We start from the raw sequence: 13,653 nt of genomic DNA, 5'->3' as shown, positions 1-13,653 counted from the left end.
ATCTTACGTGGCTAGCTTGATCTCTTTAGGGATACCTGGGCTCATTGTATACCATGAATTCGTACTAGCTCTGTCCTACGCTGTGCATACTATTCACGATACCTCTGCCTCTTCTTCGTACTGTTACATGTCTGCTCATGCGATCGTATCTACGTCGTCTCTTCTTACTTCTACTTATATCGTATCCGCTGGTACTCTCTCTTAGTATGCTCGATATGCCCTCGACATTGTGATATTGTTTTCCCGTCTCTTCATGTTTCGTTAATTCTTCTCGACCTCGCCCAATTTTCCTTTACTTGATTCTCATTCTCACGCCTTCTCTCACTGTCTCTCCGCTCCTTTAGTCAATGCAATGTTCATGTTCCCTCCCCACTGTTTGTGTTTGAAAAATTCGCTTCCTGTTGAAGTTGGTGCGCAGAGGCTGTTGCTGATGATTCGTGCGTCTATCTTCGCGCATCTCATCACAGCAGTTTTCTCCCTTTAAATGTACAACCGCGATTCAATAAAGACGATGGTTTGGTTTGTGTGTGTGTGTGTGTGTGTGTGTGTGTGTGTGTGTGTGTGTGTGTGTGTGTGTGTGTGTGTGTGTGTGTGTGTGTGTGCGATGCGTATGCCCGTCTGCTTTGTCCCTGTGTGTGTGCTTTTGTCATATTCGTTCGCTTCAACCACTTGCCGTGCTCACATGCTGGATTCATTCATTCATTCATTCATTCATTCATTCATTCATGTGCGCGCGCGTTTCAGGGACGAGCGTGTCATACAGCGGGCACATGGCTGGCTTCATCATCGGCTGCACTCTCGGCACTTCCATCCTCAAGGTGCACTCTCACAGCTGAACGGGCGTTTGGTGTGCTATTCTGCTGCACATGCACGCAGCTGCGCACACTTCCATGCACAGAGCTACGCACATCTGTACACACCCCGAAGAATTGACACACACACAAGCACACACACCCAAGCACACACACTCTCTCACTCTCTCACATACAACTACGCACACACACATACACCTGCTTACCTCTGCGTGCTGTGCAGAATCTTGAGGGCCACCGCTACGAGAAGGTTGTCGGCTATGTTGGGATTGGCATTGCCGTGGCCGGGTTTGTGTTTGGCCTCTTCTGGAACATCTTCTACGACTACGAGATTGACTCGTGCCCTAAGCTCTGATGATGGCAACGGCTTTGTTTCATGGTTGTGATTCGTGACGATCATCAACCATAACGGCGCTGCCACTGCTGGTGGTGGTGGTGATGCTGCTGCCACTGGTGGTGGTGGTGATGCTGCCGTTGTCGATTCGTGCGTGCATGCGTGTACGCCTGCATTTGTCACGCAGTGTCTGCCCCACTCCTCCCACATCCTTGGGTGCCCCGACCACCACCACCTCTTCTTCTTCTCTTCCTCTCTTCCTCTCTTCCTCTCTACCCCCTTTCTTTATGCTTCATCCGGTCTTCTCCCTTGCATGTGCATAACGATGCATTCGCCTGGTCGGTCTGTCTGTCTGCCCTGTCATGTATGGTGAGGGGGTTCACCACGTGCCCTCTCCTTTCTGTTTCAGACGCCCATAATGTAATTCCCCCATTTCAACACACACGCATGGCGGTAGCGGTGGGTGTCTGTGGAGCGCAGAGGGGGAAGCCAACCTCACACATGTGCAGTGTGTGCGTGTGTTGTGTATGTGTGCGAACACGCTCATGCCATGTGCGATGTGCGATGGATGGTGGTCACAAGGGAGAGAGGAAAAGAAAAACGAGAAGAAGAAGGAGGAGTTTCGCGCCAAAAACAGACAGCAGCGCAGACGACGAAGGTGGTGTGGTGGTGATTCCGAAGAGGAGAAGGCACACCACGAGCACAAGGCAGGCAGGCATGTCGCTCAAGGCATGGCTCACACGCCAGACCACCAGCGTGGACAAGGTCCGTCTGTGTGGTGGTGGTGATGGGTGATGAAGGGTATGGTGGGAACGTAGTGGGAACGCAGTGGGACCTGGGGAGAAGGCAGGGGGTTGTGTGTGTGTGTGTGAAGAGGGTATTGCTGCGCCACAAGCAAGCGGACACGCACGCACGCACGCACGCACGCACGCACGCACGCACGCACGCACGCACGCTCACTCACACTCACTCACGCTCACTCACACTCACTCACGCTCACTCACACTCACTCACTCACTCACTCACTCACACACACATATACACACACATACACTCACTCACTCACTCACTCACTCACTCACTCACTCACACTCACTCACTCACACTCACACATACACACATGTATGCACACAGGGCAATGAGGAGGATGAGACCAAGAAGAAGACGAAGAAGGAGACACCGTCAGAACAACTCGGAGTGCCGCCTGTGTCTCTCAAGGGTACGATGCACGTGCGCTTGTGTGAGCTGGTCATCATTCCCTAGCCGCGCTCTCCCCCTCACCACTAATTCACACGCACACGCTCAATCCTGGCAGATCGCTTGAAGACGCAGACGAAGCCTCAGCCAAGCGCAGCTGCTCCAGGCTCCCTCAAAGGTAAGCCGTTGTGCGATCTCAGGTGTGGGAGAGGAAGCTACAAGCAATCCCTGCAACACCTGTGAAACCTCCATCTCACAGCAACTGCACATACACACACACACACTCACTCACTCACACACACACACTCACTCACTCACTCACTCACACACTCACTCACTCACACACATACACACTCACTCACTCACACACTCACACACTCACTCACGCACACGCACACGCACACGCACACAACGCTACGTCCGCAGATCGCTTGAAGCTGCAGGCACAACAGGCTGGCCCAACACCGAGTGCGGCCACTGCCCATTCGTTAGCAGAAGCGAAAAGTGGAGGCAGCAATGGCACCGGTAGACGAAGGAGCAGTAGCAGCGGTAGCAGCAGCGACGGCGACACCGCGGAGGCTGCGAAGAAGCAAACGCCCAAACCCCACAAGCCGCATCGCAAGCTGGAAAGCAAGCTTGAAGACAACGGGCCCATCTCCGCATCCCCTCGAGCATCGTCCACCACGTCGTCATCGGCGTCCCCAGCTGCCACTCCGCAGCGCGCAGCGCAACAGCAGCCGCCCCCGCTGCCACGCGAGCCCATCCCTCCGTTTGTGCACTTTGCAGTCAAGCACAGGTGGGCTCATGCTTGGCGACCATCAACAAGCTGCGTGGTCGATACTGTGTTGTGTTCATTGCCAACAACCACTCGCACGCTGCTACTTCTCACCCGCAGCCACCTTACTTGCTTGGCACCCATCACTTGCACTTGTCACTGTGCAGGAAGAGTGTGATGGAGAAGAACCCAAAGCTCACTTATCTCGGTGAGGACGCAGACAGAGCTCGTTGTACACCCGTTGCATACATGCTGACTCGTGCACGTAGTTTGGAATGTGTGCGTGCCTGCGTGCTTGCGCGTGTGTGCATGCGTCCGTGCTTGTGCCTGTGCTGCCCTCAGTCGTACTCACACACACACACACACACACGCACACACACGCACGTACGCGCAAACACTCACACACACGCACTCCCACACACACTCACAACGCGCAGCTGCGAACAAAGTGCTGCGGGACATGTACATGAAGCAGCCGGCGGCGGTGCGGCAGCCGCTCGAGGACACGTACCAGCAGGAGCTCACAGCGTGGCGCAGGCAGCAGCAGAGGAAGAAGAAGAAGGCAGCGGGGGCAGAGGGGGATGAGAAGAAGGGGGATGCCAGCGGCGCCATGGACGAGGAGAGCGATCACGAGGTAATTGGGGGGGGGGGGGGAGGGTTGAAGTGTGATGACATGTTGTGGACACAGGGATTAGCGCATGCAACGTGCATATGTGCAAACACACACGCACACACAGTCACACGACACAGCACACAGAGTCACACGACACACGCTTCTTTACTCACATTCTCACTCTAATGCCCATGTGCGTGTGGTTGGCGACAGGTTGACGTGCTGGTGGAGAGCGATGATGGTGCTGATGACGATGCAGACTCAAGGGACACGCACGCGACGCGCAAGGACACGGGCCGCAAGGCAGCGGCAGCAGCAGCAGCGAAGACACAGCAGGCGAGCAAGCGGAAGGCGACCAGCAAGGCAAAGCCTGCAGCCAAGGGCGCGCGTGCCTCTGCAGAGAAAGCAGCGAACAGTGACGACGCGGGGAAGAAGGCGAAGCGAAAGCCAGCAGCGAAGAAGAAGGGCCAGGACAAGGCAAAGAAGGCCAAGACACTTGACAGCTTTCTCAGGCCAAGGTGGACTGACTAGGGGACGGGAAGTGGGTTGTGCGCGCGCGCGTGTCAGTGTATACATGTGTGTATGTGCGCATGTGTGTGTGTGTGTGTGTCGTGCATGTATGTGTGTGTGTGAGTGCGAAGGTGTTTCCAAGCAAGTGGTTTTCGCACGTGGGAATTTCCGACGAACCACACACACGCGTACGCACGCATGCGCACAAACACATACACCAACACTCATGTGCACACAATCACGCGTGCACATGCACACACACACACATGTACACACTCACACACGCACGCACACACAAACACACACACGAACACTCATGTGCACATAATCACATACACGAACACTCATGTGCACACAAACACACACACACACACACACACACACACATACACGCGAACATTCATGCACATGCACACAGGGACCCGACGCAGCCGGTGAGTTTTCCCGAGCGGACAGAGAAGCTGTCGCTGCGACAGAAGAAGTTTTTGTCAAAAGCGGAACGCGAGCAGCTGGCACGCGAACGCGCAGAGGAGAAGGAACGCAAGAAGCTGGAGAGAAAGAAGGTGTGTGTGTGTGCGTGTGTGGGAGAGAGAGTGTGTGTGTGCTTGTGTGTGTGCGTGCGTGTGTGTGTGTGTGTTAGCGTTTGTGTTTCGATGCAGCCACAGCCCCTACGCTCGATCACAATGCGCTCCACAACTCACACTGCCCCCCCCCCATTTCTTTCTGTGATTCGTGCATGTGGCAGAAACTGGCGGCGCAGCGGCGGGCAAAGGAGGAGGAGGCGCGACGGAAGAAACAGGAGAAGAGCGCTGAGCCCTTGAACGACGAGGACTTTAAACACAAGTGTGTCACCGATGCATGCGATGCATTGATGGATGTACATGCTGACTCATTGAGATCACCGTTCACGCACTCCTTGTTTCACATCATACGCACGCACTCACACACACTCACACTCACACACACACACACTCACACACACACACACACACACACACACACTCACACACACACACACACTCACACACAAACACACACAAACAATCACACACACACAATCACACAATCGCACAAAATCGCACAAAATCGCACACCACACCTGCAGCCGCTCGCTGCCGCGCGGACGACGAACACCAACGCGGTTCCAGGGAGATGCGTTCACACACGCGATGATGGTGCTTGAGTTTGTAACCAACTTCAGCAAGGGCCTCCCCTCAGCAGACCACGTCAAGTCCCTCTCCATCGAATCCCTCGAGGTGCTTGCCCCGTGTGTGTGTTTGGGGGGGGGGGTGGATTGAGCATGAACCCTTTCCACCTTTCCTCTGAAGGACTGCTGCGTCCGTCAGTTGCTCACCACCCCCGCCGCGGTACACGCATGTTCCCCGCTCCCCTTCATCTCCAACTTGTACAGGCTGCGCTGTTCAACACAGATGACCCGACCCCGGCAAACGCCATCCTCGCCAACATTCTCATTGCTCTCCTTGAAATTGACGATGGCCCCTGCGCAACAAACGTACGCAGTCCTGTCTGTGTGGTGTGTGAGTGAGTGTGTGTGTGTGTGTGTGTGTGTGTGTGTGTGTGTGTGTGTGTGTGTGTGTGTGTGTGTGTGTTTGTTGGCTGGTGGAGGGCTTGATTGTTTCATTGCTTCAATGCTTACTTGCTTGATTGCTGGCGGGGTTGCTTTTTTTTTGCTGTTCTTGCTTTGTGCACTTCAACATGCACACATCCTCTCATATCCCTCCATTGCATTGCTGTTGCCCACGTGCACGTGCTCTGACATCACCATCACCACCACCACCATTATCACTCAACCGCCATTCGCTGGGTCAGGTTGACATTGGCTGTGGCATTGACGTCGCCGACCTGCCCCTCAACAAAGAAACCGCATCAGAGGTCACTTCCCGACATCCGAGAATGTGCTCTGGTGCTCGTGCGATGCGTTCTGTGTCCCTTACATGCTCTCTCCTTCTCCGTCACGCCTTGTTCACGCCTCACCCCCTCGCCCCTCACCCCCTCGGCCCTCACCCATCTTTCCCTCCTGTTCGCCTGTTTGCTGCTGGTCAGGTGCTGCGGCGGTATCTGCTTGCCATGCCCTCGGAGTACATCCCCTGGCAACCCGATGGCATCACACAGGTGCTCACACCAGCCTGTGCATGCACTCAACACGCACCCAACACGCACACACACGCACACGCACACGTACTTGGCTTGCACATGATCGCATGTGCATTGTGCGTGCATTGCGGATGCTTCGTTGTTGACGGTGCGCTCGCCGCCTGCTGCTCTTGCTGAACGTCTTGTGATGACAGATTCTTGCAGATGGCGACTTTGCAATGCTTTCCCCAAACCAAAAGATTAAGGTGTGTGGATGTATATGTACATGTGTGTGCGCGGATGCATGTGTGCGTGTGTGCGTGCGCATGTTTTGCTTCTCTTGCTTTGCTTGCGTTGCTTGCGGTTCTCCGTGCCACATTATGGCTCACGACTGCGCGCACACCTCCAACTGAACAACGCGCAGGTGCTTGCGTTCCTATGCGATCAGCACATGGACAACGACCACGTTGTTGAGGTGCTTGAAGATGCGCAGGAGAAGATTACGGCACAGAAGCGAAAGCGCTTTTACCTCCAACGCGAACGTGCCGCTGCTGCACGTACACTCAAGGACCTCAAGTCCGGCAAGGCCCAGGTGTCTGTGTCTGTGTCTGTGTGTGTGTGTGTGTGTGTGTGTGTGTGTGTGTGTGTGTGTGTGTGTGTGTGTGTGTGTGTGTGTCTTTACGCGCTGTGAAGATGGTCGCGGGTTCTCATGCCTTGCGCCCGTTCACATGTGTGTGTGCGTATGTCAGGTTGAGAGCGATGAGGCGCTTGCGCGGCGACTGGCCGGCCTCTCCAACACGCGCAGCACCCCGTCCAGCGAGGCAGAGAAGGTGTGAACAGAGGCATGGCTTGCAGATACACACCTAGTATGTTTGCGTGCAGATTCAGGCGCAGTCTGTTTGCGTGCAGATACAGACGTAGTCTGTTTGCGCCATCTGACGCTGTGCCGCACCGACACGCGCTCACAACTGAATTGCATCTGTTGTTCTTGTTTGCCACTGCAGGCGCTGACCAAACTGGAGGACGACCTGGTACGAACCGCGTGGCCGTGCACACACACACGCGCACACATGCAAAGGCTGACATGCCTGGGTGCATGTCACCATGTATGTCACTGTTTGTAACATGTACTCACACACATACTCACGCACATACTCACACACATACACATGCACTAACACATGCACATACACTAACACACATACACTAACACATACACATACACTAACACATACACATACACATACACATACACATACATATACGTTTTCATACACAAACACGTGCACAAAAACACATGCACACATACCGGCGTAGCACAATGCGGAGACGAAGCTCGCTGATCTGCAGTTTGCGTGGGGCCCGCGCTGTGTTGGCCGAGACAGGGACTTCAACTCGTACTTTGTGTTCACGTGCATGCACGGCCTGTACCGTCGCTCCGCCCACACCACCATGCGCACGGACGAGGACGACGGTCATGGTCATGGTCATGGTCATGGTGACGTGTGGCGGGTGTACATTACGCGCGCGGAGCTGGACGAGCTGCTGGAGACATTGGACCCGCGCGGGCGACGAGAGAAACAGCTGAAGACTGCGGTAGGCGCAATCCTGTCCAAGGAGTACCTCACGTGCCTCTCCCACGCAGACCTCAACCAGGTCACCAGCAACAACAACGACGACGGCGACGACGACGAGGATCGCATCGCCGCAGCCCCTCTGCAGGGTAATGTGTGTGTCTGTGTCTGTGTCTGTGTCTGTGTGTCTGTGTGTGTGTGTGTGTTTGTGTGTCTGTGTGTGTGTGTGTGTGTGTGTGTGTGTGTCTGTCTGTGTGTGTGTGTGTGTGTCTGTCTGTGTGTGTGTGTCTGTGTGTGTGTCTGTGTGTGTGTGTGTGTCTTCTCCTTCGTTCCTCGTCGCTGCTTGCTTGTACCGCTGTTCCCTAACTCTTTGCAGTGTTCCTCCCAACTCAACCGCCCCCTCCCCATTTGCACGCGTCCACAGATGCGGCGGCAATTGAGGAGAAGCTCCTCGAACAAACGCGCGACGACGTGCGCGACACATTCACAAGCGTGAGTGCGCATGTGCGCATGCGTGCGTGCGTGGGAGCGGAAGCGGGGGGGGGGAAAGAAAGCGTGTGAGTGTGTGGTGATTGTAGTGATGCTTTTACGCGCCTGCTGAAGATTCCACACACTCACACACTCTCTCTCACGCACACACTCTGTCTCCCTCTCCCTCGCACACTCACACACACACACACACTCTGTGTCTCTCACTCTCACACACACGCACTCACGCACTCACTCACACACACTCACTCACTCCCTCTCTTGCTCGCTCATGTGAACTGTCCGCTGCCGTGGTGTTCTCCTCTGCCTATGCATGCACACGGGCAGCTTGTGGAGCAAGGCATTGACAGCGTTGTTGACGTTGGTGACAAGATCACAGAGGCGCAGACATACGCTGATCTTGCGTCATGCATCCACACCATGCTGCAACGCCTTGATGACACGTGAGCACTCGCACGCGACAATGGACGGGCGGAGTCAGAGAACAAATAAGGGGGCTGCTGCTGCTGCTGCATGTTACAACATCGATGTGGCTGCACACACACACACACACACACACACACATACACACACATGCAGGAGTGGGCGAATGCCGTGTGTTGCCACGCCCACTCACACACGAGCATCATCCCCTTTCTTCGTGTGCCTCTCGCAACAACACAATAATCGTGTGCTTGTGTCAGGTGGCTGCAAGAGCCGATTGGCAGCGCATCAGACAAATTGGAGCTCTTTGAATCATTCCCGCGCATGTGCGAGGAATGCACTTCTGCATCTCAGGTGCATGCTCTCTCGCACATGTTGTAGTCTTGGTGCTGTTTAACAGGCGCTGTACTCGTGCTCCTCTGACCATCTGCCGTTCTTGTGCACACATATACACACACACACCACACACCAGGTCCAAGTGTTGAACCACCTGCTGTACAACTCGATCAAATGGGACGCCGCAAGCACGCAGGTACGCATGCACATCTTGATGCTTCTGTTAACAACGCACACACGCACACACGCACACGCACACGCGCAATACACACACCTGCACACACACATACACACGCGCACACACACACGCCCACTCATGTATCCGCTGGCCTCACCATTCCTTGTCTCCACCACGGTGTTGTGACAGCGACGGTCTGCACGCTTGCAGCGATATCCGTCACACGAGCCGCGGCGAACAACCCGACGCGCAGCTGCAGTGGCGTCGGCCAGGCAACGCGCCATGATCGAGGCCTGGGACCACGACGACGACGAAGAGGAGGAGGAAGACGAAGAGGAGGAGGATACGGAGGAGGAGGAGTCGAGTGGCAGCAGTGGCAGCGACGATGATGACGAGGAAGAGAGCAATGATGGCCGGCGGCGCAGCAGTCGCACAAGCTCGCGCTCATCTCGTCGCAGGACGTGCGTGCTCTGTGTGTGTGTGTGTGTGTGTGTGTGTGTGTGTGTGTGTGTGTGTGTGTGTGTGTGTGTGTGCGTGTGCGTGTGTGTGTCGAGCCGTGGCTGGTCTTGCAACCCCCCTCCCTCCTTCTTCTCACAGCTGACTAATTTACTTGTGCTGTTGGGTGTGTTGCAGGTTTTCACCGCCGCGGGAAATCCAAGGCGTTGCTGTGAACACGTCGCACACAGCCGTACGCTCTTGCTTGCAACATACATGTCCATTCGCTTGCTGCCCATTTGTACACCCTCGTCACACCGCATGCCCTGACCCTTGAACATGTGTGTGCTTGTGTGTGCTTGTGTGTGTGTGTGCTTGTGTGTGTGTGTGTGCGTGTGTGTGCTTGTGTGTGTGTGTGTGTGTGTGTGTTCATGTGCAGAGTTCGTCGCGTGGCGGTCGGGCGGTGAAGGAGATGCAGTGCTGTGAGGCGATTCTGAAGAGCTTACGCAAGTGCGAGCACGCGTGGCCATTTCTCACTCCCGTCACAGAGAAGGAGGTGTGTGTGTATTTGTGTGTGCATTTGTGCGTGTGTTTGTGTTCGTTAGTGTGTTTTGTTCGTTAGTGTGTGTGTGTGCGCGTGTGCGTGTGTGTGTGTGTGTGTGTGTGTGTGTTTGTGTTCGTTAGTGTGATTGTGCATGTGTGCGTGTGTGTTTGCCCCTCTACATGCATGTGTATTCCCCTTCCTCTCGGCGTCCCCCCTGTGGATCTCCGCTCTGCAAACAACCCCACCTCTCCGAACTCACATGTCCTGCTCTCCCCCCCCCCAACTCACACGCACACACGCCCCCAAGGACCCTGACTATGTGAAGCACGTGCAAAACCCCATGGACTTTCAAACCATCATGACACAGCTCGACGCGCGACAGGTGAGGATGATGACATCATTGATCATGTTGGACTCTTCAGTTTGTGCAATCCCGTGTGCAGTTCTGTGCGCGCGCAAATGCAAACACGGATCAGCCCTCCCTTTTTCACTCTGCATCCTATGTGACATTGCTTCGATCTCTGACATCTCACACGCAACCACACACACACATGTGTGTGTGCGCGCGCGTTGAGCAGTACGTGAATGCGCAGACGTTTGCTGTGGATGTGCAGCGTGTTGTGGATTGCTCCCTTGGCTACTATCTCCCGGAGACTGAAGAATACGCGGCCGCACTGGCCATTGAGAAGGAGTTTCACGTGAGTATGTGGTGTGTGGTGTGTGTTGTGCGTTGCGTTGCGTGTTGAGTGTTGTGCATTGAGCGTGCGTGAGGCTGCAGTATTGCCAATTCACACAAGCTCACGTTCACACCACCACCACCACCAACAACAACAACCAACAACGACAACAACAACAAACGACGGCCACAACCCGTAGCGGTTGTGGAAGGAGGCGTTTGGCGAGCGCCAGCCATTGCCACAGACAAGCGTTCCAGATCGAACCTTGCCTGAAGACCAAAGCGACAGCACATAAAGTAGCAAGAACCACAAGACCGTTTCCGCCGCGGCGGTGAAAATTTGAAAGGAGAACGAGAGCATTCATTCCAACACACACTCACACACACTCACTCACACTCACACTCACACTCACACAGGGATGGAGGTGCTCACACATCACGGGCAGCAAGCACAGCTTTCCAGTGTCCATACACCGCCTCGATCAGAGAACACAACCACAATGACAACAACATGTGACTTCCAACGGGCGCTGCACTCGCCCCGACTCTTCAGAACAGCACACACGTCGCCGCACTCCCCGACGACACCGACAACTGCAACAAGTGCAACAACGAGAACTGCAGCAGCAGGTGGACGCTCCAGGAGCTACAGCCCACTTGCACGTCACCGACAAGCATCCAAACCAAACACCCAGCCCGCATTCTCCCCTAGCACCGCCGGCGCCAGCTTGCTGCAGCCACCCACGCCGCTGTCCGTGGCATCGCCTGCCACACCGAGCCCGCTCCGCACCATGCAGGGCACTCCACCAGCAGCAGCCGTGCAAAGTCCGCGGGCCAGTTGGACCACCAGAGAACAGAGTGCTCATCGCTTTCAGACACCACTGCAACGGCGGCTGCACCAACGACGTCCACCGCAGGACTGGATCAGTGCACATCACCATCCCCATCCCCGTCATCATCACCATCATCATCATCATCATCATCACCATCAGGGCGACGAAGACACGGCGCAACACACTGGCGAACACAACGTTACCAGTAATGAGGGCGACGAGGAGCCCGACGAGTTTCTGTCGCCAACTAAGTTCCTGCAACTGGTTGGCACGGAGGACAGTGACGGCGGCGAAAGCTCTGACACGAGTGACTCCGACAGTGATGAAGAAAGCGAAGATGGAGGCGAAGATATGAAGAGCGTTGACCTTGCGCGACACACTGACACCAGTGAACTCGGCACGCGGCAAGGCGATACCACTGACCCAGGTGCGCGGCAAGATTCACCACCACACATGCATCCGCGCATCGAAGTAACATCACCAACATCACCGCCCGATGCAAGCAGCGGCCTCGCTTCGGCCTCCCACTCGGGTGCGCAGCGCCAGTCGCACACGCCAGCATCCACGCATCGCCACCGCCGTCGCCGACACCAACACCATCTCTTTACACCGCGGTCTCGGGCAGCAGCGCGCGCAGCAACGAGTTCCGGCCGCGAACGCAGGCGATATGGGCGTGTGAGCATGCTGGTGCCCTCGCCACTGCATGCACAGGGAACGCAGCGAGCCCCTGGCCCAGCAGCACCGAGAATGCAGCGGTCGCCGCCCAAGCTGCGGCTGATTACGGAGGAAGACGAAGGGCAGGAAGATGGCTGTGATGGCCGTGTCCAGGGCCACGGTGCTGTTGCTGGTGCTGTTGCTGGTGTTAGTGTTGGTGACGACGACAGTGTTGGTGCTGGTGTTGGTGGTGGTGTTCATGGCGAGGACATGCACAGTGTGCTGCGGGAGGTCTCCGTTGGTGACACTTTCTTCGAGGACGAACCGGGTGGAAGCCACACGGCCCAGCACACGGGTTGTTCTGTCGACATCGCGTTCTCCTCGGCAGTAGCGCACAGGTTGGAAGGGGTGAAGGCCAGTGAATCGTTTCTTGGGTTGCATGTGCAGCAGCGGCAGCGGCGCCGACAGCTGAAGCAACACCAGCAGCACCGACCAGCTGTACATGAGAGCGATGATGGTGACAGCGACGATGATCATGATGATGACGACGGCAATGCACAGGAAAGTACAAATGATGATGATCGGCAGGAATGTGAAGTGAAAGGCCTCGAAAGTGCAGAATTGGATCCCACACAACAACAACAACAACAACAACAACAACGCCTGCAGCAGCATGATGGTTGGGCGCGTGATGCGGGTGATGATGATGAAGTGACGGCTGGCACGATTGTCGTGGCTGTGCAGGCGACGGAGGCAAAGTCGCCGCTGCTTCTTGGATGCCTGTATTGGGTGCTGGGCACACGTGATGCAAGCAGCAACAGCAGTAGCAGCACCACACAGGCGCTTGTGCATCCATGCATCCAACAGCAAGCGGCGTGGCAGCGGCCGGTGTGGGTGTCGTGCCATGACATTGTCAACGTCAACAGCTGGCTCCAATCTGTGACCACGCCATAAGCTGTGCAAGCAGTTCTGGGCGTGACTTGCGCTCAGCTGCAAGTGGAAGACTGAGCTATGCATGTGTATGATTGTCTGTGCTTGGTGTGTTGAGCGCTGTTCAGGCATTCCTTTGCTTCATTTGAATTGTCGATGCACACATGTGTATGTTTGTGACACCTCAATCTCTTCCCCGCCCTCCTTTCTCCCTCTCTTCAACTGTGCATACTCACTACAGCCCAT

General features: G+C 55.6%; 3 protein-coding genes across 3 annotated transcripts in view; all 3 read left to right on the top strand.

Moving 5' to 3' along the window:
* Positions 1–1,633, top strand: part of PTSG_05058 (uncharacterized protein) — a gene marked incomplete at its 5' end in the record, with an annotated part of 4,069 nt that extends 2,436 nt beyond the window's left edge. The window contains 3 exons of the mRNA XM_004994319.1: positions 16–117; positions 752–818; positions 1,036–1,633. Of these exons, the coding sequence (XP_004994376.1) occupies positions 16–117; positions 752–818; positions 1,036–1,167 (301 nt within the window). The 3' untranslated portion in view covers positions 1,168–1,633. The remainder of the gene's footprint in view (positions 1–15; positions 118–751; positions 819–1,035) is intronic.
* Positions 1,634–1,786: 153 nt separating this feature from the next.
* PTSG_05057 (uncharacterized protein) lies at positions 1,787–11,305 on the top strand. Its single transcript, XM_004994318.1, has 28 exons — positions 1,787–1,911; positions 2,281–2,365; positions 2,462–2,521; positions 2,770–3,139; positions 3,286–3,326; positions 3,556–3,752; positions 3,945–4,249; positions 4,660–4,804; positions 4,987–5,084; positions 5,347–5,497; positions 5,653–5,754; positions 6,072–6,134; positions 6,306–6,374; positions 6,551–6,601; positions 6,760–6,927; positions 7,085–7,165; positions 7,340–7,366; positions 7,653–8,058; positions 8,334–8,401; positions 8,726–8,841; positions 9,082–9,175; positions 9,294–9,353; positions 9,525–9,796; positions 9,969–10,023; positions 10,210–10,326; positions 10,622–10,696; positions 10,893–11,012; positions 11,191–11,305. Exons 1-28 carry the CDS (start codon positions 1,864–1,866, stop codon positions 11,284–11,286), a joined length of 3,540 nt encoding a protein of 1,179 aa, XP_004994375.1. The 5' UTR covers positions 1,787–1,863; the 3' UTR covers positions 11,287–11,305.
* A 185-nt stretch (positions 11,306–11,490) lies between these two features.
* PTSG_05056 (uncharacterized protein) lies at positions 11,491–13,649 on the top strand (the record flags this gene model as incomplete). The annotated part of the gene is made up of 2 exons (XM_004994317.1): positions 11,491–11,808; positions 11,983–13,649. 2 exons carry the CDS (start codon positions 11,491–11,493, stop codon positions 13,429–13,431), a joined length of 1,767 nt encoding a protein of 588 aa, XP_004994374.1. The 3' UTR covers positions 13,432–13,649.
* Positions 13,650–13,653: the final 4 nt, after the last annotated feature.

This window comes from Salpingoeca rosetta (assembly GCF_000188695.1).
Source record: "Salpingoeca rosetta unplaced genomic scaffold supercont1.11, whole genome shotgun sequence".
Lineage (NCBI taxonomy): Eukaryota > Choanoflagellata > Craspedida > Salpingoecidae > Salpingoeca > Salpingoeca rosetta.
The sequence above is the reverse complement of the archived record's forward strand: the minus strand, read 5'-3'. Positions and strand labels throughout refer to the sequence as shown.

Excerpts from the sequence above, each read along its gene's own strand:
- PTSG_05057 (XM_004994318.1), top strand. The coding sequence starts at position 1,864 with ATGTCGCTCAAGGCATGGCTCACACGCCAGACCACCAGCGTGGACAAG. Across the intron at positions 1,912-2,280 it reads AGACCACCAGCGTGGACAAG|GGCAATGAGGAGGATGAGAC; the intron begins GTCCGTCTGTGT and ends GTATGCACACAG. Across the intron at positions 9,354-9,524 it reads GGGACGCCGCAAGCACGCAG|CGACGGTCTGCACGCTTGCA; the intron begins GTACGCATGCAC and ends GTGTTGTGACAG.